Source organism: Suricata suricatta, chromosome 6, assembly GCF_006229205.1.
Source record: "Suricata suricatta isolate VVHF042 chromosome 6, meerkat_22Aug2017_6uvM2_HiC, whole genome shotgun sequence".
NCBI classification, from domain to species: domain Eukaryota; kingdom Metazoa; phylum Chordata; class Mammalia; order Carnivora; family Herpestidae; genus Suricata; species Suricata suricatta.
This window is the reverse complement of record NC_043705.1, coordinates 109,995,288-110,022,589: the sequence shown is the minus strand read 5'-3', so window position 1 is coordinate 110,022,589 and position 27,302 is coordinate 109,995,288. Positions and strand designations below refer to the sequence as shown.

At 36.9% G+C, this 27,302-nt stretch overlaps 1 protein-coding gene and 1 long non-coding RNA gene across 2 annotated transcripts in view; one reads left to right on the top strand and one right to left on the bottom strand.

Annotated features, from left to right (window-relative positions):
* The window catches only part of NDUFS4 (NADH:ubiquinone oxidoreductase subunit S4), a 106,502-nt gene that overhangs the window by 14,132 nt on the left and 65,068 nt on the right, over positions 1 to 27,302 (top strand). Inside the window, exon 2 of the mRNA XM_029940908.1 lies at positions 25,552 to 25,630. Within this exon, the coding sequence (XP_029796768.1) occupies positions 25,552 to 25,630 (79 nt within the window). The remainder of the gene's footprint in view (positions 1 to 25,551; positions 25,631 to 27,302) is intronic.
* On the bottom strand, positions 68 to 27,302 carry LOC115293148. The gene is made up of 2 exons (XR_003909388.1): positions 27,246 to 27,302; positions 68 to 304 (listed from the first exon to the last, which is right to left on the bottom strand). It is a non-coding gene; the product is annotated as an uncharacterized LOC115293148 (long non-coding RNA).

The following is a 27,302-nucleotide window of genomic DNA, read 5'->3' as shown; positions in this document are numbered from 1 at the left end:
TTCGAACTGAATTCTCTCATTATTCTACTTAGTTATTATTTAGTACTCAACCAGGAAACAGCAGTTGTTTCAGTGTGAGATGACTGCTTTATTAAGAGACAGTATATCTTTATTGGTGAGGGGCTTCCTAAAGGATTTCCAAAGATAATTTTACTTTTTGTAGTTTTTGCCTAACACACTGATGTTAGGACCTACTGAGATGTGACGCTGCATCCTTTTCTTGAATTCCGGACTTCTGGGCCCTGAAGTCTTCATTTGGATGTCTCCACTCGGATTTCCCACAGACCTCTCAATCACAGCATATCTGAAACAGTTTGATGACGATCATCCCCCCTACCACTCCACACTTTTTCTCCCTTAGTTACGGTTACCAGTAACTTGCCAGTTATCTAGCTAGAAACCCATGTATTGTCTCCTCTGTCTCCCTTTCTCTCTGGCCTTCCCACACTCACTCTCTCAAAATAAATAAATAAACTTAAAAAACAAAAAGAAAAACCCCAAAATGTTGCCTGTACTGTCCAGATACTTTTGTTTTCGCCAAGCATTCAATTGCTCTAGGATTAAGAAGGGAATTAAAAAATGTTTAGCATATTACTTTGACTCATTCACATTAAGTGCCTATTATGTGTGGTACAGTCTTGGCAAACATGCTCATAATTTACTTTTAAATTATATATAGTACCACAAAACAGTAGTTCAAATTTTAGTTGAAAAGTCATGAATTATTTTCCCCAAAACCTTTTTTTCCCACAATTGCTTCATATTTTGCCTTCTCCCAACTCCTTCCCAGTAAATTAAATAAAATTTAACAATATCTACAATATACCAAAATGCCTTAAACTCTAATAGATTCCATGTTTTAATTGATTTTATTTCTAAAACAAATAGAACTGAACAAATTTAAGATCATGTGGTTTGTTTAATGTGGGCTAGAACAGCAGAATGTGTAATTCTCATCCTTAAAAGGATGTATCCTGCATATCAAATATTCTGCTATTCCAAAGTCTATAGTATAATAGATGTGTAGCTATTTGTTACAGAAAAAAATAACTTTTGGCAGTTACTATATTTGCAGTATACATTCTTTGATGAAAAAATTTTGGTGTCCTAATAAAAACTCAAATTGCAACAAAAGGTGTCTTTCTGACAAAATTGCACTTACACATTTTAGTAAGTGTTGTGTTAAGTTAAAGTCTATAATACTATGATTCAATATATAGAAGAAGCAGGATGTGTCAAACTGTAAGTCATCACTTTTCAGTAAACTGTGACATCACTGACCATGATGGTTACATTTAAAACCCTAAATAGTTGGTTCATAGGAAAACAAAAATCTAAAATGCTATCCTGCTTAAGGAAACGTCTGCTATGCAATATTTTAAAATATTTGTACTCATAATTAAATGAGCCCATAGGTATTTACTGAGTATCTGCTCTTTGCTAAGGATTGTGCTATGCTATGAAAACACAACAGTGAAGAAGAAACAGTTCCTGCTCTCAAAGAACTGACGTCTAATGAGGAACAGAGACAAGGAAATAAGCAATCACATTAACCATAACAAGCACTAGAAAAGATAAAAGTTAAGAACAGAGAACTCTAAAAGCCAATAAAATTAGTATTAGAGTATATGCTTGTAAATTCAAAAGATGCTTTGTAGAGAAAGTGATGTTCAAACTATTTTTTTTAATTTATTGATTTTGAGGTAGAGAGCAAGCAGGAGAGGGGCAGGGGGTGGGAGGAGGAGAGAATTCCAAGTAGGCTCCACACTGTTCATAGCAGAGCCCAATGTGGGGCTTGAATCCATGAACCATGAAATCGTGACCTGAGCCAGTGTTGATGCTTAACCAACTGACCCACTCCGGTGCCCCGTGGCAGCATTGCTAAGGAGGTTTTTCTGACAGTCCTGCCATCTCCCACAGTACTTCTCACTCCCCTATACAGTTGTTCTTCCATGAAATACATGCCATTATCATAGAAATTACCATTAGCATTCAAAAAGTGACATTATTTATATGTCTGCCTTTATACCATAATAACTTTAAAGCTAGCTACGGAGTCTAGCCTTGTGCATAAGACATAGTAGATGTTTTTCTCTTTCTCTTTCTTTCCTCCCTCTCTCTCTCTTTCTTGCTTTCATTCAAGATTTTATTTTTTCTGTGTCCAGTATGGAGCTCAAACTCTATAACCTCGAGATCAAGAGTTGCATGCTCTACTGACTGAGGCAGCTAAGGGCCCCAACACAGATATTTTAATAGATTCTTGATTGAGAATAGGAATTAGAATCTTGGTATACTTTTTTCTTTCTTTTTAAAAAGATTTTATTTTTAAGTAATCTCTATACCTAATGTGGGGATTGAACTCACAACCCTGAGATCAAGAGTTAACACTCTACCAACTAAACCAGCCAGGCATCCCTACATTCTTTTTTTTTTTTTTTTAATGTTTTATTTATTTTTGAGAGAGAGAGAAACAGCGTGAGCAGGAGATGGGCAGAGAGAGAGGGAGACACAGAATCGGAAGACAGGCTCCAGGCTCTGAGCTAGCTGTCAGCACAGAGCCCGACATGGGGCTCGAACTCACGAACCGTGAGATCATGACCTGAGCTGAAGCCGGAGGCTCAACCGACTGAGCCACCCAGGTGCCCCCCTACATTCTTAAATATATGATCAGCAGAGTTCATCTTGGCTTTTTGAACATAGATATACTACTTTATAGTTGAAGTATAAGCTCTTTCCAGGTCTTTTAGATTTTTCTTCAGAGGAAATTTTATTGCCTGGATATTTGTCAAGAAAATGTAAAGTTAAGACATCTTTTTAAGATGCATATAGATGTAGCATAGTGACTATAGTTAATAACACTGTATTGCATATTTGAAAGTTGCAAAAAGAGTAAGTCTTAAAAGTTCTCATCACAATATTTGTAACTGTGTATGGTGATGGATGTTAACTAGACTCACTGTGATTATTTTACAATATATATATAAATATTGAATCATTATGTTGTATACCTGAAACTAATATGCTGTTTGTGTCGATTATATTTCAATTAAAATCTTCCTTAGGTAATATTTTTAAAAGATGGGATGTAATTATGAAAGGTCAAAGGAAAACGTGCTGGTTTCATGTCTCATTTTCTCATTGATTAATATTAGTTTTGTGATTGAAATTGAATCATGTGTATACCTGACAATAGACTTAGGTGTTTAGCTTAGTAATTTTCTTTATGTCAGTGCAGTTTTTAATTACTTTGTTCAGAATTATCAGTCTTCAGTTTTACTGACTGGATTTGGATAAATTTTATAGTGATTGTTGGTTTTATTTTATTTTATTTTATTTTAATTTTTTTAATGTTTTATTTATTTTTATGTAGAGAGAAACAGAGCATGAGAAGGGGAGGGGCAGAGAGAGAAGGAGACACAGAACTGTAAACAGGCTCCAGGCACTGAGCTAGCTGTCAGCACAGAGCCTGACACGGGGCTCGAACCCACAAACGTGAGATCTGACCTGAGCCGAAGTCAGATGCTTAACTGACTGAGCCACCCAGGCACCCCTAGTTTTATTTTTTTTAATGGTATGAATGCCTATAAAACTATTAGTTGAATAATAGCCTATTTTCTTTATTAAGCTAACCACTATGACATTTTCTCTGTGTGTGTGTGTGTGTGTGTGTGTGTGTGTGTGTGTATCTTTGTTTTTATGTAGCTTTTTGTGTTCTTGTGTATATGTGTTTTGTTGTGTTTTGTTTATGAAGTGGTAAGTCTAGGTTGTATTTTACATTTTTGGTTTTTTAGATTGCATTTGAATTTGTTTAAACAAATTAATAGGTTAACTTTATAGACATTATTTTAAAAATAATACTGTATTTCAAAGCGGCACTGCTTTGCTAAACTAGTACAGAATGTTTTCAGTTTTTCTTTTATTAACTCATCTTTAGTTATAGTAATTTATTACTAAATCTTTTTAACATTTATTTATTTATTTTGAGAGAGACAGCAGAAAGTGTGGGTGGGCGAAGGGAGAGGAAGAGAGAATTGCAGGTGGGCTCCACTCTTTCAGCACAGAGCCTGAATTCACCAACCAGGAGATTGTGAGCTGAATGGAAATCAAGAGTTGGTTGCTTAACCAACTGAGCCACCCGGGCGCCCCACTGAATCTTTCCTTGATTTGTGCCTGATGTCAAAAAAATAATTGCTCTAAAACAGGTCATAGGTAGCAAACATCTACTATAGCTATTTTGGGAAATGAATCGTTGTTTAGTTACTTTTAAAGCTTTTTTTTTTTAATGTTTATTTTGAGAGGAGGGTGCAGAGAGAAAGGGGGACAGAGGATCCGAGTGGGCTCTGTGTTGACAGCAGAGAGTCGGGTGTGTGGTTCAAATTCACAAACTGTGGGATCATTACCTGAGCTGATGTCAGACACTTAACTAACTGAGCTACCCAAGTACCCCTAATTATTTTTTTGTTTTTAATCTGAAAAATTTTTTGTAGTTGAATCTATTCTTAGAATTGGTGTGAATTTTAGGGTTAATCTAATAAATACTTAAAACTTCTAAATGGAATTGTTGATTTAACAACTTTAGTTTCTCAAAAATAATAATTATTGCTAATAATTTTACTTGGAATAGATTTAAAAAATGTGTTAAGTGCATATTATCATTTATGCACTTATACTTCATTTAAGCCTTGGCTCACTAAAGGTAGATGGTACCAACTTCTGATGATAGGAATTGTTAAAGAACAGAAATTTAACCGAGTAATTTTAAAGATCTAATTGGCTTTATTAATTCATGAATTGGTCAGCATGCCATCTAGCCAATAGAAAGGTGCTCTAGAAGGTACAGAAAGGGAAAGGTTTTTTTTTTTAAGTAGGACAAAGAAGTTATAAGCAGAAGAAAGGATGGCGTGCTTGAGTGGCTCAGTCAGTTGAGTGTCCGACTTAGGCTCAGGTCATGATCTCACAGTCCATGGGTTCAAGCCCCGTGTCTGGGCTCTGTGCTGACAGCTCAGATCCTGGAGCCTGCTTCAGATTTTGTCTTCTTTCTCTCATCTCCCCCACTCGTGCTCTGTCTCTCTCAAAAGTAAATAAACATTAAAACATTAAAAAAAAAAAAATAGAAGAGGGGCACCCGGGTGGCTCAGTCAGTTAAGCATCCAACTTTGGCTCAGGTCATAATCTCACGGTCTGTGGGTTCGAGCCCCCTGTCAGGCTCTGTGCTGCCATCTCAGAGCCTGGAGCCTGCTTCAGATTCTGTGTCTCCTTCTCTCTCTCTGCTCCTCCCCTATTCATGCTTTGTCTCTCTGTCTCTCAAAAATAAAGGTTAAAAAAATTTTTTTAAATATAGAGGAAAGGAATTTTTTGGGTAAGGCCACCCACCTTGGGGGTGAGTTGGGGAGAGGGTCTTATTAGGTTGATTATCTACTCTTCCTTTGGGGGATGGAGAGAGGCCCCTATTATTTCATTGGTGCTGACCAGTAAATTCCTGACTGTTTAAAACCACATTTCTGGGGAAGGTTGAAACTGCAATTAATTGGATATTAAGCCCTAATTTAATGACTTGGTCCAGCATAATTGACTCCATTTTGGGCCTGTGATATGTGTGGGTGAGTGGCAGAATGGTATGTTGTCAAGTCAGATAGCAGGGTCCTCCATGAAGACCCTGTGATGAGAGACTTGGTTCACTAAAAGATAAACAGTAGCAGTAGTCTGATAATAAGATTGGTCAAGTTAGACAACAGTGTCTTCTTTGAAGTGGGAGACCCTCGTCCCAAATGATCTTGAGTGTTCTAAAAGTTCAGGCTGTTGAGCTTGCTAAATTGTTAAACTGTCTTCAGTGGTGCCCATGTGGTTTTCCTAGCAGTTATATATTTCCAATACCAGTCATTTCATCAAGGAAAAATAATTTCAGTCTTGTCTTACACCAATCAAAAAAATCCATTGATCTGAATGTTGATAGTGATGATTTGGAATTCATGTGCATAAGTAGTCACTTCTGGAGAGCACAACTAACCATCTGATGGTGTAGATTAAAATTAACTTGTACATATTAGATGGTACTATTAATACTGAAGATTTATTTTTTCTTCGACAGCTGGACTAGCTAGCATTTACTGAGCTTTGACCAAGTGCCAAGCACTTACTAAAGCTTTATATACATTGTCTCATTTAATCCTCACAGTAACCACATGCAGTGTGTAAAAATGTGGTCAACGTTACTTTTCAGTGTAATAGTTTAAAGAGATAATGTAGTCTTAGATTTCTATGTAAATTGTTTGAGTCTTTCTCATCTCTGTTTCCCATTTGCTCATTTATCACTGCTTCCCACCCCCATCCCCCCAAGAAATCACTGTTACTAGGTTCCTGTGCTTGGAGTTTGTGCATATTCAAACAAATACATTTTTAGTCTTTCCATTTTTCCATGAACAAAGCATACTAATAAAATTTTTCATTTTGCTTTCAGGCTTTCAACTCCTTGTAAGGTTTTATTTTTTTAAGTAATTACGTACTCAGCCTGGGGTTTGAACTTAGAACCCTAAGATCAAGAATTGCATGCTCCACTAACTGAGCTAGCCAGTCACCCCTGTTTTTCAAGTTTTTATTAAAATCTTATACAAAAAAGCTAGACTACAATGAATCCATAAACCCACCACCTAGGTTTATCATTGTTAATATTTTGCTGTTTTTTGCTCATTTTGCATTATGTATTATGTGTGTATAGGTAAGCAAAATACATATATGAATATATATGCATATATATGTATAAGAGCAAAATATACATACACGTATATTCTTTTTTATCCAAGCTATTTGAAAGTAAATTATAAATATCACAGTACTCTACCCATGTTTTAAGATAAATTACCACCAGTTACTGAAGGACTTTAAGTAGTGGAGTGGAATGATTGATTATAATTACTTGGTGATGTGGAAGGTGCCTTTAAGGATGGTACGACTAGAATCAGGGACACCAATTAAGTGATTGTTTTATTAGTCAAAATGAGAGGGAATAAGGACAGGAGTGGATTTGGTAGTACTTAGTGAATTAGAAAAAGGAAAGTTAGCTGTTTACATTTTTTAGAGAAAATCTGGAAAAGATGTGTTTGTCAGTCTTTGGTAGGGTTCCCTTTGCTCTCTTGCCCTTAAATGAGCTGGTAATGGTGTTAATGGAGGGAAAGAAGTGAACATTTCTGTACACCCGGCACTCGATGCCAGTTACTTAACAAGCTATATATTCTCCTAGTCATTCTCTGAGGTATTATTATCCTTATTTTTGCAGATGAGGAAATTGAAGTACAGAGTTGTGAAGTAATTTGTTTAAGATCATATTGCTCATAAGTGGTAGATCTGGAATTTTAACATGGGTCTGACTGATTCTGAAGTTACTGCATAACTCTTTTGCCAATTGTTTCATGAATTAAAAAAAAAATTAATGTTTGTGATTTTTTTTTCTCCTAAATGTATTTGTAATTACTGTCAACCATGTAGTCATTGGCTTTAAGAAATTGTGTGCCCAAGAGTGCTAGGTTTGCTAAGGGACAGATACTTCATCTTTGAATTGAAGAGTAAGCAGCAAGTACCAACTAGCTTTCACTTTGATGGGATATTTCTAGATTGATGAATGCTAGTCTCTTCAGTTTTCATGCCTTTTAATTTCAGCACATTTTCTGTGATTTAGTTTATTTTATTTTAAAATATATTTATGATTCAAACATAATCCCAATGGTTTTGTGGCAGTTAGAAGTTTTAAACCAAAAGATTCCTAAACTGAAGTAAATCAATGACAATTTGGAATACTTCAAAGTGAAGATAAATGAGGATAAAATACATTGCTTTCTTTCTCTTTTAAATTAGATAAATTTAAATAAGCTGAAGCAGTAGCATTAAAGCTGGTGTGAAGCAAATTGTCTCATGGCTTTTTGATTCATTCTAAGCTTTGAAGGTATAAGAAAATAAATCACGTGGCCCTTAAAGATCAAAAATGTGCTTTTTAAAAGTGACATCTTGATTCACTTGAAAATAGTAAAACTTTCAATGTGTAATACTGCCAACCTCAAACAGTCAATGTGAAACAGATATTATACAACTTAAGTTCTCCTATGGCATTCCCTACAGAGGTACTTGGATAGAGAATTGCTTATCAAGCTGTATCAGTTAAGATACCAAACCCCAAAATATCTGTGGCTAAAACTAACAGATTTATTTCTTGTTCATGTTTCATATCCCTAGTGGGACAGCCAGAAGCTCTAATTCTCTGCTATTTGTCCTCACTGACCACTGACAGAGGAAGAGAAGCAGTGGTTTCTCCGACAGGGGAAAGGAGACAATTATGCACTGACTTAAAACTACTAGGTAGTGTCACTTCTTTTTCTTTCATTGGCTGAAATAAGTCACGTGCCCATACCTAACTTTAGAGATGGTGGTGAAGTGTAATCTTACCATATGCATGGAATGAGAACTAGAATACTGGGCACAACTGTAATGATTCACACATAAGCCTTGTGAGGAACATAGAGGATTTTGTGTGGTTGATTAGTAGAATCTTGTTTTGTTTTGTAAAGATAGTAATAACTACTGTGATGAATTAAGGATTTTGATGCTAAAAGGTAAATGAAGTAGATAACTGCAAATGTCCAGTAGTTACTTGATTAGAGTAGTTATTTTGTTCACCTGGGCTTGCTTTTCCTTGTGTTTTATTCTTTATAATCATTAATATATTAAAGAAGATTTGCTGTTAACAACTATTGATAACACAAAAGTATCAATTATTATTATGAAAAACATGTTTTGAATAATGGTGCCAAAGCAATGGTCTGAAAAATCACTAGTGTGGTAATTGGTATTAATATATTAATAAAGTATCTTTTTTTAAAATAATAGTTTATTGTCAAATTGGTTTCCATATAACACCCAGTGCTTCTTCCCACAAGTGTCCCCCCCTTCATGACTATCACCCTCTCTCTCTCCCACTTCAGCCCTCAGTTCATTTTCAGTGTTCAGTAGTCTCTCATGATTTGTGTCCCTCTCTCTCCCCATCTCTCTTTCCCTCTTCCCCTCCCTATGGACCTCTGTTAGGTTTCTCCTGTTAGACCTATGAGTGCAAACATATGTCATCTGTCCTTCTCCACCTGACTTACTTTGCTTAGCATGACACCCACGAGTTCCATCCACGTTGCTACAAATGGCCAGATTTCATTCTTTCTCATTGCCATGTAGTACTCCATTGTGTATACATACCACATCTTGATCCATTCATCAGATGATGGACATTTAGGCTCTTTCCATGATTTAGCTATTGTAGAAAGTGCCGCTATGAACATTGGAGTACATGTGCTCCTATGCATCAGCACGTCTGTATCCCTTGGGTAGATCCCTCACAGTGCTATTGCTGGGTCATGGAGTTCTATCGATAGTTTTTTGAGGAGCCTCCACACTGTTTTCCAGAGCAGCTGCACCAGTTTATATTCCCACCAGCAGTGTAGAAGGGTGCCCGTCTCTCCACACCCTCGCCAGCATCTATAGTCTCTTGATTTGTTCATTTTAGCCACTCTGACTGGTGTGAGATGGTATCTCAGTGTGGTTTTGATTTCTATTTTCCTGATGCTGAGTGATGCTGAGCATCATTTCATGTGCCTGTAGGCCATCTGGATGTCCTCTTTGGAGAAGTGTCTGTTTAGATCATCTGCCCATTTCTTCACTGGATTATTCCTTTCTCAGGTACGGAGTTTAGTGAGTTCCTTATAGATTTTGGATACTGGCCCTTTATCTGATATGCCATTTGCCACTTAGTTTTTTTGATTGTTTCCTTTGCAGTGCAGAAGCTTTTTATCTTGATGAGGTCCCAGTAGTTCATTTTTGTTCTTGATTCCCTTGCCTTTGGGGATGTGTCCAGGAGGAAACTGCTGTAATTGAGGTCTACGAGGCTGCTTCCTGCTTTCTCCTCTAGGCTTTTTATGGCTTCCTGTCTCACATTCAGGTCTTTTATCCATTTTGAGTTTATTTTTGTGAATGGTGTAAGAAAGTGTTCTAATTTCATTCTTCTACATGTTGCTGTGCAGATCTCCCAACACCACCTGTTAAAGAGGCTGTCTTTTTTTCCATTGGATACTCGTTCCTGTTTTGTCAAAGATTAATTGGCCATACACTTGTGGGTCCAGTTCTGGGTTCTCTGTTCTATTCCATTGGTCCATGTGTCTGTTTTTGTGCCAATATCATACTGTCTTGATGATGACAGCTTTATAGTATAGGCTAAAGTCTGTGATGCCTTGTGATGCCTCCCATTTTGGTTTTCTTCTTCAATATTACTTTGGCTATTCGGGATTTTTTTGTGGTTCCATATAAATTTTAAGATAGTTTGTTCCAGCTTTGAGAAACAAGCAGGTGCAACTGTGATGGAGATTGCACTGAATGTGTAGATTGCTTTGGGTAATACTGACATTTTAACAATGTTTATTCTTCCGATCCATGAACACGGAATGTTTTTCCATTTCTTTGTGTCTTCTTCAATTTCCTTCATAAGTCTTCTATAGTTTTCAGCATACAGGTTTTTTACATCCTTGGTCAGATTTATTCCTAGGTATTTTATGATTTTTTGTGCAATTGTGAATGGGATCAGTTTATTGATTTATCTTTCTGTTGCTTCATTTTTGGTGTATAAGAATGCAACCGATTTCTGTACATTGATTTTGTACCCTGCAACATTACTGAATTCATTGATCAGTTCTAGAAGGCTTTTAGTGGAGTCGATAGGGTTTTCCATGTAGAGTATCATGTCATCTGCGAAAAGTAAAAATTTGACTTCTTCTTTGCTGGTTCTGATGCCTTTTCTTTCCTTTGTTGTCTTATTGCTGATGCTAGCACTTCCAAAACTATGTAAAACAACAATGGTGAGAGTGGACATCACTGTCATGTCACTGATTTCAGGGGAAAAGCTCTCAGTTTATCCCCATTGAGGATAACATTAGCTGTGGGCTTTTCATAAATGGCTCTTGTGATGTTTAAGTAAATTCCTTCTATCCTGACTTTCTTGAGGGTTTTTATTAAGAAGGGATGTTGTATTTTGTCAAATGCTTTTTCTGCATCTATCGACAGAATCATATGATTTTTTTTTTTTTTATTAATGTGATGTTTCACATTGATGGTTTTGTGAATATTGAACCAGCCCTGTAACCCAGGAATGAATTCCACTTGATCATAATGGATAATTCTTTTTATATGTTGTTCAATTCAATTTGCCAGTATCTTGTTGAGTATTTTTGCGTCCGTATTCATTAAGGATATTGCCCTCAAGTTCTCTTTTTTTGTTTGGGTCTCTGTCTGGCTTAGGAATCAAAGTGATATATGCTTTGTAGAATGAGTCCAGAAGTCTTCCTTCCACTTCTTTTGTTTGGAATAACCTGAGAAGAGTCAGTGTTAACTCTGCTTTAAATGTCTGGTAGGAGGCGCCTGGGTGGCTCAGTTGGTTGAGTGTCCTGCTTCGGCTCAGGTCATGATTTCATGGTTCGTGGGTTCAGGCCCTGCGTCGGGCTCTGTGCTGGCAGCTAGCTCAGAGCCTGGAGCCTGTTTCAGATTTTGTGTCTCCCTCTCTCCCTGACCCTCCCCAGCTCATGCTGTCTCTCTCTGTCTCTCAAAAATAAATGTAAAAAAAACATTAAAAAAAAATTAAAAAAAAAAAGAATTCCTCTGGGAATCCATCCGGCCCTGGGCTTTTATTTGTTGGAAGATTTTTGATAACGGATTCGATTTCTTTACTGGTTATGGGACTGTTCAGATTTTCTATCTCCTCCCGTTTGAATTTTGGTAGTGCATGTGCATTTAGGAATTTGTCCATTTCTTCTAGATTGTCCAGTTAGTTGGCATATGATATTTCATAGTAATCTCTGATGGTTGCTTGTATTTCTGAGGGATCTGTTGTAATAGATCCATTTTCCTTCATGATTTTGTCTATTTGAGTGTTCTCTCTCTTCTTCCTGAGGAGCCTAGCTAGAGTTTATCAATTGTTTATTTTTTCAAAAAACCAACTCTTGGATTCATTGACCTATTCAATTGTTTTTGTGGATTCTATCTTGTTTAATTCTGCCCTGATCTTTATTATTTCTCTTCTTTTGCTTGGTTGGGGAAGCTCTTGCTGTTCCCTTTCTAGTTCCCGTAGGTGCTCTGTTAGGTTTTGAGTTTGCGCTTTTTCTAGTTTGTTGAAATAGGCCTGGATTGCAATGAACTTTCCTCTTAGGACTGCCTTTGCTGTGTCCCAGAGAGTTTGGATTGTTGTATTTTCATTTGTTTCTATATATATTTTTAATTTCCTCTCTAATTGCCTTGTTCGCCCAGTCATTCTTCAGTAGGGTAGTTTTTAGCCTCCACGTTTTTGGAGGTTTTCCAGACATTTTCCTGTGGTTGATTTCAAATTTCATAGCATTGTGATCTGGAAGTGTGCATGGTATGATCTCAATTCTTTTGTATTTATAGAGGGCTGTTTTATTACTTAGTATGTGATCAATCTTAGAGAATGTGCCATGTGCACTTGAGAAGAAAGTGAATTCCCTAGCTTCAGGATGCAGAGTTCTAAATATATCTATTAATTCCATCTGCTCCAGTGTGCCATTCAGGTCCATTGTTTCTTTAGTGATTTTTCTTTTTGTCTGGTTGACCTATTCATTGTTGTAAGGGGGGTGGGTATTAAAGCCCCCTGCAATTTGCACATTCTTATCAATTAGATTGTTTATGTTTGTGATTAGTTGTTTTATGTATTTGGGAGCTCCTGAATTTGGCACATAGATGTTTATAATTGTTAGCTCTTCCTGATGTAGAGACCCTGTAATTATTAAATAATGTCCTTCTTCATCTTTTGTTACTGCCTTTACTTTAAAGTCCAGTTTGTCCGATATAAGTATGGCTACTCCGGCTTTCTTTTGGTGTCCAGTCACATGGTAGATATTTCTCCATCCCCTTACTTTCAATCTGGAGGTGTCTTCAGGCCTAAAGCAAGTCTCTTGTAGACAGCAAATAGATGGATTTTGGTTTTTAATCCACTCTGCTACCCTGTGTCGTTTGGTTGGAGCATTCAGTCCATTTACATTCAGTGTTATTAATGAAAAATGGGGGTTTAGATTCATTGTGTTCCCTGTAGAGTGCATGTTTGTAGTGATGTCTCTAGTACCTTATATTCCTTGTTACATTTCCCTCATAGAGGCTCTCTTAGGATTTCCTGTAGGGCTGGATTGGTGGTGATGAATTCTCTCAACTTTTGTTTAATTGGGAAAACGTTTATCTCTCCTTCTATTTTGAATGACAGGCTCGCTGGATAAAGAATTCTTGGCTGCATATCTTTCCTGTTCATCACGTTGAAGATTTCCTGCCATTCCTTTCTGGCCTGCGAAGTTTCAGTAGATAGGTCTGTAATCACTCTGATAGGTTTCCCTTTGTATATTAAGGCCCTTTTATCCCTAGCTGCTTTCAGAATTCTCTATCTTTATATTTTGTCAGTTTCACTATGATATGTCGTGCTGAAGGTCGGTTTACGTTACGTCTTAAGGGTGTTTGGTATGTCTCTTGAATTTCAATGTCTTTGTCTTTCCCTAGATTGGGGAAATTTTCGTGTATAATTTGGTCCAGCACCCCTTCAGGACCTTTTTCTCTTTCTTCCTCTTCAGGAACTCCTATGATATGGATATTGTTCCATTTGATTGTATTACTCAGGTCTCTGATTCTCCTTTCGTGCTCCTGTATCAATTTCTCTCTCTTTTTCTCGGCTTCTTCTTTTGCTATAACTGTGTCTTCTAATTCACCTATTCTCCTCTCTGCTTCTTCAATCCGTGCATTGGCAGCCTCCATCTTATTATTCACCTCATTTATAGCCTTTTTTAACTCATCACAGCTATTTTGACGGTTCCTACTCTTTGTATCAATATCTTCTCTGACAGCTTCTATGCTTTTTTCAAGCCCAGTGATTAGTTTTATGATAATCGTTCTAAATTCTTGTTCATTTATGTTGCTTGTGTCTGTTTTGAGCAGTTCTGTTGCTGTGATTTCTTTCTGGAATTTCTTTAGAGGAGAGTTCTGTCATTTCGTCATTTTGGCTAGCTTTCTGTCTCTTACCAGTTTTAAAAGCTCTTTCTACACTGTGCGCCTGTTAGTATCACTCTGTGAAAGGAGGCTCTTTGACTGTCCAGGGCCTGTTGTTTTAGGAGATGTTCTTTTAATGGTGTCTCTCAGTTTCTCTTCTTGTGCTTGTAATTAATATATTTCCTTACTAAGTGATACTTGAGACTTTCCACTATGTGTGCTTTGGCCTGTTTTTTGAGGTAGCCTTGAAAAGGAAGACAGAGAAACACACAGGGAACACAAGGACGCAAACACAAGGACAGATCTGGTAAACAAGCAACCCAAATGGGAAAGGAAAAAAAGGCAGCAGGAAAGAAAAAAGAGGACAGGAAAGGAGAAAGAGGAAAAAAAAAAAAACCAGGGGCACAGAGACAGGCACAGATAAAGGACAGTCTGAGAGCCTAAAACCTGCGGAGGATAAAGATAGGAATGAGAGAAGCAAAAAATATCTGGATGGTAAGGGTTGATCTAATCACAGCTGTGTTAAATGTTGGTCTTTCCCAGACTCCAGGGGGAAAAGGGAAAGAAGGATGAAATAGGAAAATAGAAAAGAGAAAATAAGGGAAAAAATTATAGAAGCTTAAAAATTAAAAATAATTAGGATAGAAAAAATTGAAGAAAAAATTAAAAAATAGCATGAAGAATCCAGCTCTCCAGCATGGATGGGCATGGTTCGATGTAAGTATGTCAGGTCTCTGGGCCTGGTCTCTGAGGCCCCACCTTAGTGGATGCAGAATGGTGGTGCCTCAAGTCTCTCTCAGACCATGCATTGCCAGCCACTCTCTTGAATCCAACCTCCCCATGCCACGGGCGGGTCAGATTGTTTTGGTTTTCTAAGTTCCGCTAGGCCTTCAAATCCTAGTCTACCCACTTTACAAGTTTCCACCACCATTAAAATAACCTCTGGCAGCCAGGCCTTCTGGTCAGGACTGTGCAGGGGGATTCGAGAGCCAGGCCTTCTCTGGCTCCACCTGAGGTCTGCGGGCTGCTGGGCCCACGGGATTGCAAGCCCGCTGAGTAGGTCGGACTTCTCTCCCTGCGCCCAGCGCCTGTGAATGGAAAGTTTATGTCTCTGCTGTGCTGCAGGCTAAAGTCTCCCTTCAGTCTCTCTTCTTCCCCTCTGTTCTGTACCTCCTGGAGGCCGGTTCTTGCACTGCCGTCTTGGGTAGGGCCACCATCTCACGTGCAGCTTTCAGAATTCTGTGCCAACCTGCATGGCCGTTCTGCGCACTTGTGGCCCTGCATGGTGTTGTGCAGCCTCTGGACCTGCACTCTCTGCGGCCCGGGGCTAAGTCTCTGGGCCCTCCCTTTCCCAGCTCCACCTTGAGCTGGCGCCCCCTCCCTCAGAGTCTCCGTTCCCAGTTTTCACTCACTTATTCCGTCATCTGTGGGGCTGATCTCAATAAGGGGTCAGTGCATGCATCTCTGCTCCTTTAGAGAAGAGGAAGGATATAGAAGAGAAGGGAGCTCCCAGGGTACTAAGAATGTTCAGTTTCTTGATTTTGGTGGTAGTTTCAAGGGTATGTTCACTTTGTGAAACTTTCCCAAGCTATACACTTATATGATGTGCACTTTTCGTGGGTATGTTATTCATCAAAAACGAAAAAAGTTTATTAGAAATGAAAAGGGAGAAATGGCTAAGCATAAGTAAGACACATTATAAATAGAAGGGTCTGGGCAAAGACCAATAAAGTATCATTTTGTGTTATATAGACGTGCACTAGGCATGCATTTTTTTTTGGCAAATATACTGAAACAGTACAGATGAGTCATCATATTGAAGTTCAACAGCTTCAATTTGATCTTCTAAGAATTTGTGAAGAGGTTGGCGTGCCTGGGTGGCTCAGTCAGTTGAAGGTCCAGCTTTCGGTTTCAGCTCAGATCATGATCATAGTTCGTGAGTTCCAGCCCTACGTCAGGCCCTGTGCTGATAGTGAGGAGCCTGCTTGGAACTTAGTGCCTCTCCCTCTCTCTCTGTGCCCTTTCCCTGCTCCCTCTCTCTCTCTCAAAATAATAATAAAAACTTTTTAAAAAATAAAAATGTGTGAAGACATTGATTATATATAGACCTATGTACATACATTCAAAAGCTTTCTCTAGGCAAAGCTGTAAATCAGCAGCTTTGAGAAACTTGTATGGGTGTATTCCTCTTTATTAGTGCTTATAAGCAGGGTCAACAGTTTCTTTATGGGGCATATTTTTTTAAAAATTGTAAAATTTACATAATACAAAGTTTACCAATTTAACCATTTTTAAGTATAGCTCTGTGGCATAAGGACATTCATCCTCTTGTGCAACCATCACCACTTTCATCTCCAGAACCTTTTTTCATCTTCTAAAACTAAAACTCTGTACCCATTAAACAATAACTCTCAATTCTCCTTTCCTCCCAGTCCCTGGCAATCACCATTCTACTTTTTGTTTTTATGAATTTCATTACTCCAGGTACTTAATATTGATTGGAATCATACTCTGTCCTTTTCTGACTGGCTTGTATCACCTAGCATTTCTTCAGGGTTCATCTGTGTCATAGCAGGTGTCAGAGTATCTTTTCTTTTTAAGAATGAATACTATTTTGTTATATGTATATACTAAATTATTTTTTTACAATTTTATGAGAGGGAGTGAGCACGTGTTCTGGGGAGGGGCAGAGAAAGAAGGAGAGAGAGAATCTCAAGCATAGAGCCCAGTGCAGGGCTAACTGTGAGATCATGACCTGAGCTGAAACCAGGAGTTGGACTTTTAACCAGCTGAGCCACCTAGATGTCCCTACACTCAATTATATTTAATCATTTTTGGCTAATGTGAGTAATGCTGCTCTAAACATTGATGAACAAATATCTAGTCAGATCTCTGCTTTCAGTTCTTCTAAATTTATATCCAGAAGTAGAATTGCTGGATTATATGGTAATTGTATTTTTATTATTATTTTTTATGAATTATCACACTGGTTTCCATATTATCTATACTACTTTACATTCCCACCAGTGGTTCCATTTTCTCCATATCCTTCTAGCACTTGCTCCTTCCTCCTTCACTCCCATTCTTCCTTCCCCATTCTGAGTATGTTGTTGTATCTCTTGGTTTTGACTTGCATTTCCCTGATGTGTTGAACAGAACAGCACAGTGGTTCGTATGTTTATTGGCCATTTGTGTTCTCCCTTCTAGAAATGTCTATTGAGTCATTTGCATATTTAAAATTTTTATTTTAATTGTTTATTTTTGAGAGAGAGGTAGAGAGAGAGAGACTGAGGATCTGAAGCAGACTATGTGCTTAAACCTATGAACTTTGATATCATGACCTGAGGCAAAGTTGGTCGCTTACCTCACTGAGCCATCCAAGTGCCCTTATATTCTGGATATCCTTTGTCAGATATGTAATTTGCAAATACTTTCTCCAGCCAATTCCTTTTTCTCACTGACTTCTTTTCCATTGTATGGCTCCACCACAGTTTACCAGTTGACCTACCGAAGGACGGACATCTTGGTTACTTCCAGTTTTTGGCAATTATGAAAAAAGCGGTGATAAATAATTCTTGTACAGATTTTTGTGTAGACATATGCTTTCATTTCAATTGGGTAAATACGTCATAGCACAGTTGCTGGATTGTATGTTCAGACTATGTTTAGTTTTGTAAGAAACTGCCAAACTGTATTATAAAGTGGCTGTGCTGTTCGCATTCCCATCAGCATGAATGAGACTCCTTGTTGCTCCACATGCTTGTCAGTATTTGGGTGTTGTCAGTTTTTTGAATTTTAGCCATTCTAATAGGTACATAGTGGCTTCTCATTGAGTTTTATGATGTTGAATAACATTTCATATGATTATTTGCCATCTCTGTATCTTCTTTAATGAGGTGTCTATTCATATCTTTTGCCTACTTTTTACTGTTTTTTTTTAATTGTTGAATTTGAAGAGTTCTGTGTATGTTTAATGTTTATTTTTGAGAGAGAGACAGGATGTGAGTGGGTGGGGGCGGGGAGGCAGAAAGATGGGGAGACAGAATCCGAAGCTGGGTCCAGTCTCCAAGCTTGTCGTCATGGAGCCCAACATGGGGCTCAAACCCACGAACTGAGATCATGACCTGAGCAGGCACCCCTTTGTATGTTTTAGATACAAATTCTTCATCAGATATGTGTTTTGCAAATACTTCCTTCTAGTCTGTGCTTGTATTTTCATTGTCTTAAAGTATCTTTTGCAGAGTAGAAGTTGTTACTTCTTAAAAAGTTCAACTCATCGATTTCTTCTTTCATGGATTTTGCTTTTGGTGTTGTATCTAAAAACTCAAAAGCAAACCAAGGTACCTAGAGTTTATGTTATCTCCTAGAAGCTTGATAGTTTTGCTTCTACATTTGGGTCTATGATCCATTTTGAGTTAATTTTTGTGAACTGGATAGGTCAGTGGGTAGATTACTTTTTCTGTATGTGGATATGTTGTAGTTACACTTACTGGAAAGATTATCTTTTTTCATTGGATTGTCTTTGCTCCTATCTGAAAGATCAGTTGATTATATTTGAGTAGTCTATTTCTGGGCTATTTATTGGTTATGTTCTATTGATCTATTTGCTTATCCTTCTGCCAGTGCCATGCTATCTTGGTTAGTGATATGTGTAGTGAATCTGAAATCAGTGTTTAGTCCTCTGACTTTGTTGTTCTTTTTCAGTACTGTATGGACTCTTAGCGGGTTTTTTGTCTTTCTTTTGTAAGAAAAGATTTTTTTTAATGTTTATTTTTGAGAGAGAGAGAGAGAGTGTGTGTGTGCCAGTGCATGTGTGAGTACGAGTTGGGGAGGGGTAGGGTGAGAGAGAGGGATACATAGAATCTGAAGCAGGTTCTAGGCTCAGAGCTGTCAGCACAAAGCCCAACATGGGGCTTGAACCCATGAGCTGTGAGATCATGACCTGAGCTGAAGTCAGATGCTTAACCGACTGAGCCACCCAGGTGCCCTGTGTCTTTTGTCTTTACATATGAATTTAGAATTGCTTGCTAATATCCATGAAATAACTTGATGGGATTTTGATTTGTTGTGTTGGATGTATAGCTCGAGTTGGGGAGAAATGATGTCTTAACAATACTGAATCTTCCTATCCAGGAACAAGGAATGTACTTTCATTTATTGTGATTTCTTTCATCAATTTTCTAGTTTTATTCCTATAGATCTTATATGTATTTTGTTAGACTTACTGATAAATATTTATTTTTTGATGCTAAGGCAAATGGTTTTGCATTTTAAAAATCAAATTCCAGTTATTCATTGCTAGTTACATAACAAAGCAATTGGTTTTATCTATTAATATCACACAAATTACTATTTAATTACTTTTTTAGCGCTACATTGTTTTTTGTTAATTCTTTGAGATTTTTCTTTTAGACCACGTTGTCCTCTGTAAACTAGGACACTGTTATATTTTCTTTCCCAATACGTATGCTTATTAATTCACTTTCTTGTCTTATTGTCTTTAGCCAAGACTTCCAATCCAGTATTAAATAGAAGCAGTGAGAAAGGATATCATGCCTTTTTCCCAGTCTTAGAAATATTTACCATTACATGTGTCAGTTGTAGATTTCATGTATATGTTCTTTATGAGATTTGGAAGTCCCCTTCTGTTCCTAGTTTGATGAGAGTTTGTAGTAAGTATGAGTGTTGGATTTTGTCAAATGCCTTTTATGTGACAATATGATCATGTGATTTTTCCTTTTTAGCCTGTCGATATACTGGATTACATTGATTTTCAGATACTGATCCAGCCTTGCATACCTGGAATAAATCCCATTTGGTCATGGTATATTAATCTTTTTATACATTGTTGGATTCAGTGTGCGAATATTTTGTTGAGGTTTTATGTGTTCATAAGAGATCATGGTCAGTAGTTTTCCTTTTTTAAATGTGTGTGTGTTTCCACCTGCTCTCGTCTTGGTATTAAGATAATGCTGATCTCATAGAATAAGTTAAAAACGTTTCCTTGCTTCTGTTTTGTGGAAGAGGTTGTAGAGAATTAGGTAGAAGCACTGTCTGGGCCTGGTGCTTGCTTGGTTTTTTTTTTTTTTTGGGATTCATTAATTAATTCAATTTCTTTAATGACTGTAGGCCTACTTAGATTATTTCTCCTTGTGTGAGTTTTAGTAGTTTGTGTTTTCCAAATAATTAGTTTATTTCATCAAAGTTACTACATTTTTGCGCACAGAGATATTTATAATATTTTTTATTATCCCTTTAATGTATGTGGTGTCAATAGCGATGACACCTCTTTTTTTTTTCTTTTTGGTTAGCCTGTCCAGAGATTTATCAGTTCCTTTGATCTTTTCAAAGAATAAGTTTTAGTTTTGTTGATTTTTTTTTACCAATTTTCTGTTTATAATTTCATTATTTCTGCTATAACTTTTATTATTTTTTTCTTCTGCTTGCCTTAGTTTTACAGTGCACTTTTCTGTTTCTTTTTCTTAGAAACTTGGATTACTAATTTAGACTTTTTTCTTTTGTAATGTATGTGTTTAATGCTCTTAAGTTTCAAAACACTTCATTTGCTGCATCCCCTAGATTTTAAAAGTTGTATTTTCATTTTCATTGAGTTCAAAATCTTTTAAAATTTCTCTGAGACTTCTTTGACCCATAATTTATTTAGAAGTATGTTATTTAATCTCCAAATAATGAGGATTTTCCAGTTTTCTGTTACTGATTTCTAGTTTAATTCCATTTTTTTTAATTCCATTTTTGACTGAGGGCATACATAGTGTGATTTTTCTTTTAAGTTTGTTAAAGTGTGTTTTATGGTTCAGAATGTGGCCTATCTTGGTGAATGTTCATATGCGCTTAGAGGGATGTGTGTGCTGCTGTTGTTGGGTGAAGAATTCTGTAAATGTCAATGAAATCCATTTGATTGATACAGCTTTTCAGTTCAACTGTATCCTTACTGATACTCTTCTGGCTGGCTCTCAGTTACTATTAGAAGAGTGTTGAAGTTTCCAACTACTATAAGAAATTTGTTTCTCCTTGTAGCTCTTTCGATTTTTGCCACATATATTTGGATATGCTCTTGGGCATGTATACTTTAAGGACTGTTAATGTCTTCTTGGAAAATTGATCTATTTCTCATGATGTTATTATACCCCTTTTTATTCCTGGTAATTTTTTAAAGTAATCTTTACATCCCATGTTGGGCTCAAACTCATGACCCTGAGATCAAGAGTCTCTACCAACTAAGCTAGCCACATGCCTCTATTCCTGATAATTTTCCTTGGTCTGAAGTCTAGTTTGTCTGAGTTTAATATTGTTATTGCAATAAGATTTGATTACTGTTAGCATGGTATATTTTTTTCCATCTCTTCAATTTAAAAAAGATATTTATTTATTTTGAGATAGAGCAGGGGAAGGGCAGAAGGAGGGAGGGTGAGAGAGAGAATCCCAAGAAGACTCCATGCTGTCAACACAGAGCCTGACCCAGGGCTCAATCCCGTGAACCTTTAGATCATGACCTGAGCTGAAATTAAGAGAAAGACACTTACCTGATTGAGCCCCCCAGGCGCCCCATCCATCTCTTTACTTTTAATCTATCTGTGTCTCTGTATTTAAAATGGGTTTCCTGGGGCGCCTGGGTGACTCAGTCGGTTAAGATCCAACTTTGGCTCACGTCATGAATCTCACAGTCTGTGGGTTCAAGCCCTGCATTGGGCTCTGTCCTCACAGCTCAGAGCCTGGAGCCTGCTTCAGATTCTGTGGCTCACTCTCTGACTCTCTCTCTCTCTCTCTCTCTCTCTCTCAAGATAAAGACATAAAAAGTTTTCTCTATTGATTGATATGAAAAGCTTCAAGATCATTAACTTGAAGGTGATTGACCCAAATGCCAACTGTTTTGAAATCTTAGATAAACATAGAGAATGTGTATACATTTTTACTTTAATGTTTCAGTTAGAATTCTTAGTAATATTTTCTTACAACTTAATACTTCTTTATGGAACTAAACACTTTCTGATTTAATGTGAATTTGGGTTAATTCAGTTTCCAATAAATTGACAACAATTGGTTTATTCAGAAGGTTGAGGATTTGATTCCTTAATAATTTCTATAAGATTGAGAATTTTACTTTGTCTAGAGGTTGAACAGATCATTGCTGATCTTTTCAAGTTACTGGTTCAATTGTAATGCTTATAGCATCTTCCGTTATTTGTAAAGATGTTTTTATTCTCTATGGTTGGACACAAACTGCCCCAAAACTCAGTTGCTTAAAACAAAAGGAGTCATTTGTTTTGCCTACAAATCTGCATTTTGGGCGTTTGGCAGGCATGTTTGTTCCACACGGTATCTGCTAGGATTCTCAAATTGAACTAGAGGATCCTTCGCATGGCTGGCAAAGGGACATTGGTTATTGATTTTTCCTCCCATGGATCTCCCTTTGGGCACCTTAGACTTCCTTACAATATGGTGGGTGGGTTCCAAGAGTGAATATCCCAAGAAGCAATGTTCTAAGAGACAGGAAATGGAAACTACTAAATTTTTAAGACCTGAGCCTGGAAACACACATATTTTCATATTTTCACAGGGCTCAGAATCTAGGAATAGGGAACCTGCAGCTCTTGATGGGAGGAAGGAGAGTCAAAGAAATTTGTTGGAGTTATGTTTCTTCTTTCTTCTTTTTTGTTTGTTTGTTTGTTTGTTTTGAGAGAGAACCTATATGTTGCATGCACAATCTGGGAAGAGACAGAGAGGGGAGAGAGAAAATCCCAGACAGGCTCTGCACTAACTGACTGGGGTCAATCCCGAGAGCCATGGGACATGACTTTAGCCAGAATCACGTGTCTGATGCTTAACTCACTGAGCCACACAGGCACCCCATGGAGCCATGTTTTCAAACTGCTACAAGCGATGTGGGAATTTTACTATTCATTAATTTGCTTCAGAGGGAGAATAGTGTTAGTACGTTGAATTAGTAATATTTATTCTTATTTAGATATTATTTTCCAATGCAATTTCTTTTTATCTTTTCACCATTAAAGCTTTTTGAAGAGAATATTTTGAAGTAATAAAAATAGTATTTGCAAGATCTACATGAAGAAGATTCCAAAACTCCAACCAAAGAAATCAAAGATCCTAATAAATATATATGGACAAGAAGACTCAATATTGCTAAGATGCCAGTTCTTCCCAACTTAATTGGTAGATTCAACACAATCCCAGTCAAAACCTCAGCAAGCTACTTTGTGGATATCAAGAAACTGATTTTAATCTTATATAGAAAGACAGAAGACCTCAAATATTCAATGTAATAGTGAAGAAGAATAACAAAGTTAGAGGACTAATACTAATTAACTTTAGTAATCAACACAGTGTGGAATTGGTAAATAGACCAATATATCGATAGATAGATTTGATAACTGAGAAATAGACTACTCAAATATAGTCAACTGATCTTTGAGATAGGAGCAAAGACAATCCAAAGGAAAAAAAGATAATCTTTTCATTAATGGAACTGCAACATGTCCACATACAGAAAAAATAATCTACCCACTGACCTTACACCGTTTACAAAAATTAACTCAAAATGGATCATAGACTTAAATGTAAGAAGCCAAACTATCAAGCATAAAACTCTAGGTACCTTGGTTTGCTTTTTAGTTTTTTTTTTTTAATGATTTTATTTATTTTTGAAACAGAGAGAGACAGAGCATGAGTGCCGAGGGGCAGAGAGAGAGGGAGACCAGAATCGGAAGCAGGCTTCAGGCTCTGAGCTGTCAGTATGGAGCATGACGCGGGGCTTGAACCCACGATGGTTAAGATCATGACCTGAGCCGAGGTCAGAGGCTTAACCGACTAAGCCACCAAGGTGCCCTGCTTTTGAGTTTTTAGATACAGCACCAAAAGCAAAAGCCATGAGAGAAAAAAATAGATGAGATGGACTTTTATTAAAATTAGTGATCATGACCTGAGCGGAAATAAAGGTGTTAGATCTTTAACTGACTGAGCCACCCAGGTGCCCTTAAGTTTTTTCTTACAATATATGGATTTAGGTAAAAGTATTAAGAATGTTTTTATTGTCATGTTTATTCTCTTAATTGATTTCCAGAGTAAATTGATTTTTTTTTCCTTGAGAGAGCTCACACACAGGGGAGGGACAGATAGAGAGAGAGAATTCCAATCAGGTTTCAGACCCAGTGGGGCTAGATCTCATGACCATGAGATCATGACCTATACTGAAATCAAGAGTCCCAGCCGCTCTCCCCAGAGTAAATGGATTTTTGAAAGTGCTAATTATACTATAATGTAACAACCAGGACATGTATTTTAACCATTTATATAAATAGTTTAAAATAATTTCCATGTAGATGTATTTTGTGAATATATATTTGTGAGCAAGGTAAAATTATTAATTTTGGGAAATAACTGACATTTAAAAAATATATGTTCATAAGGCAAAAAAGTCTTCTTTATTATCAGTTAAAAATTATGCTATTAGTAGACAGATTTTCTATAAAGCTGTGTGGACCATAGCTGTTGAAAGTTGAACATGAAGTTTTGCATCAGGAATTAGCATTTATGTTGTGTCAAAATTATGGTGATTATACTTATTTAAAAAAGAACTCAATACTGTAAATTCCATTGGTTTTGAAATTTGAGTCCAATTGTAGGTGCTGACTTTGAAAAGAGAAGTCTACATTGAATGGCTTAATATTTTGGAGAAATTCTAAAACGCTAACTTGTCACAATCAGTGACAACTCTTACATTCATGAGTATAGACCACAGTGTGTACATGAAATTAAAAAACTGCTAGCTTTAAGTAATTTCTTCCAGGTGAGGTTGGGATGATGCTAATGTAAAGGAATTAGATTTGGTGCCCATTATAGTTCTGAGTTAATATTTCTACTTTAACTATTTAGACTTTGTTCAATTCTGTGAAAGGGATACGGGACCAAACTAGTTAATAACTAGTTAACTAATAAGCCAAACTGTTAGTTAACATGATCATACAAATCATTTCTATTTAAACTACTTTTGTTTTGAAATTAGAATGAAGAAACTATTTGTAAACATTATATAATTTTACGATTACTTTAGGCCATTAAGAATATGATTGAGGTTTTTCTTTTTCTTTCTGATGCCATCATTTAAGAATCAGTAATATAGAAGAGTTGATATAATTTTGCATTTTTCTTCCCGGTAGTGACAAACCAGCTACTGTACACACACCGTGTTCAGTACTTGTCACCGACAGCCTTTCTGTGACAGAGAGCCTATAGACTGACATAAAGTGCACACTGTTGTGAACTCCTGAGTGAGTCTGCTAGAAACTCAGCAGACAGAACTAATTGGGGAGGAAAAGGATTTTTGTGCCTTCTCTTTCTTTATGTTCTTTTTGTTTTATAAGACAGATATTGTTAAAGTAGCTTGTTGATGTGGGATTTATCTGCCTCTCGTTTCTCGTTACATCGATCATTTTTTTAACTCAAAGTCTTGCACTGCAGGTCACTAAGCACTGCCACGTGGAGGCTGGCACAGGACTCGGCGCGAGACACACAGCTCATAACAGTTGATGAAAAATTGGTAAGGATTGCCTACTGCACACTGCTGTGATTCTGCCTTCAGGGTTATTGTTGGACCCTAGCTTTGCAGTACCATGTTCTGGGTTCTTCCAGGAAAATGATTTGAATTTAAATTTCTAGATTGTGTATAAATTTTAAGAAAAATTCATCACAAAAAGATGAAGACAATTTGTGTTAAGTGTAATACACAAATATTAAGTCATATATAGATATTAAGAGGTTAAAATTGCAAAAGGCTTCATTTTTGTGGTGTTTATAAGTAGCAGTCAGAACATTTTAATTTAATGGATATGAATTAAACATGAGTATAATGTAACAACATATATTCATACATATGTAACAACATATTCATATGAATGAATATGTATGTTTTATTTTCTCAGTTACACTCCTGTTTAAGACACTTAACAGGTGGTCCTAAAACTAAGTATATTGGGTTTTTACAGAACCAGTTATTGTATTGTTACTATATGTATGTATGTACACACAAATTACATTTCTACATTATGCGTGAGAGATTACAACTAGCAACAAATAAATAATACTCTGTTAATCAGTAGTAGATAGAATTTTGGTAACTGTCACTTACAAAATTTTTCAGTATGTGGGTGTTACTTTAGATACAACTTCTTGTTTATATCTATGTCGTAAGATAGCATAAATTTTGTAAAGTCTCTAAGTCTTAACAAAAATGTGTAATAGTATAAGCATACTTTTCATTTATCTGGTTTAGCATTATTAGATGTCTTGGTGTGTTTCTTAACTACTCTTCTTCCAGTTTACATTCTTTCATCACTCAGTTTTGACTCTGTAAGGAGAATTTAATTTTTTATTGTTTTTAATGTTTATTTTATGAGAGAGAGAGAGAGAGAGAGAAAGAGAAAGAGAAAGAAAGAGTGGGCGGGCATGCACCTGAGCAGAGTAGGGGCAGAGAGAGGAGAGAGAAGAGAGAGACCTAAGTAGGCTCCATGCTCAGTGCAGAGTCCCACTTGGGACTTGGTCTCACAGTGACCTGAGCTGCTTAACAGACTGAGCCACCCAGGCATCCCAGCGTCATATAAATAATAGGTCACACTGAAAGATCTAAACACCATTTATATTATTAGAGATATAAACAGATACATAAACAGGTGAGTAAACAGACAAGGGACAGAAAGTTGGAAAACATGTCAGGCTTAAGGCCAGTTGGTTTTATCTTTAAACTATATCTGCTGGCTGGCATTACCTTCATCCTGGTTTAGGCCAGCATCATCTTTCACTTAGATTGCTGCAGTAGTTTTTAAATTGATCTCTATAGACACCTCAATCTTCCTTTAATGCATTTTCCAAAGGATAACCAGAATAGAGTTTTTTAGCTGCTGGTTTTGTCTCTTCTTGTGTATAAAATCCATTGTTGTTGTTTTTTAACTGATCTAAAAGGTAACATTAAAATCCTTACATGGTTTTTGAGGTCTTGGATGATTTAAGTCCTGCCTTCCTCTCTCGGTTTATCTTGTACCACTGTCTTTTATACTCTGTGTTCCAGCCACACCAAGCCTGGAACTTGTTTCTTTTCCTGCTTTGAGGCATTCACATTCCAGTTCACTCTGCCTCGACGCTTTTCACCAGTCCCTTACCTCTTCAACCAGGGACCACCTTCTTATTCTTCAAATATTAATCGAACACCACTTGCC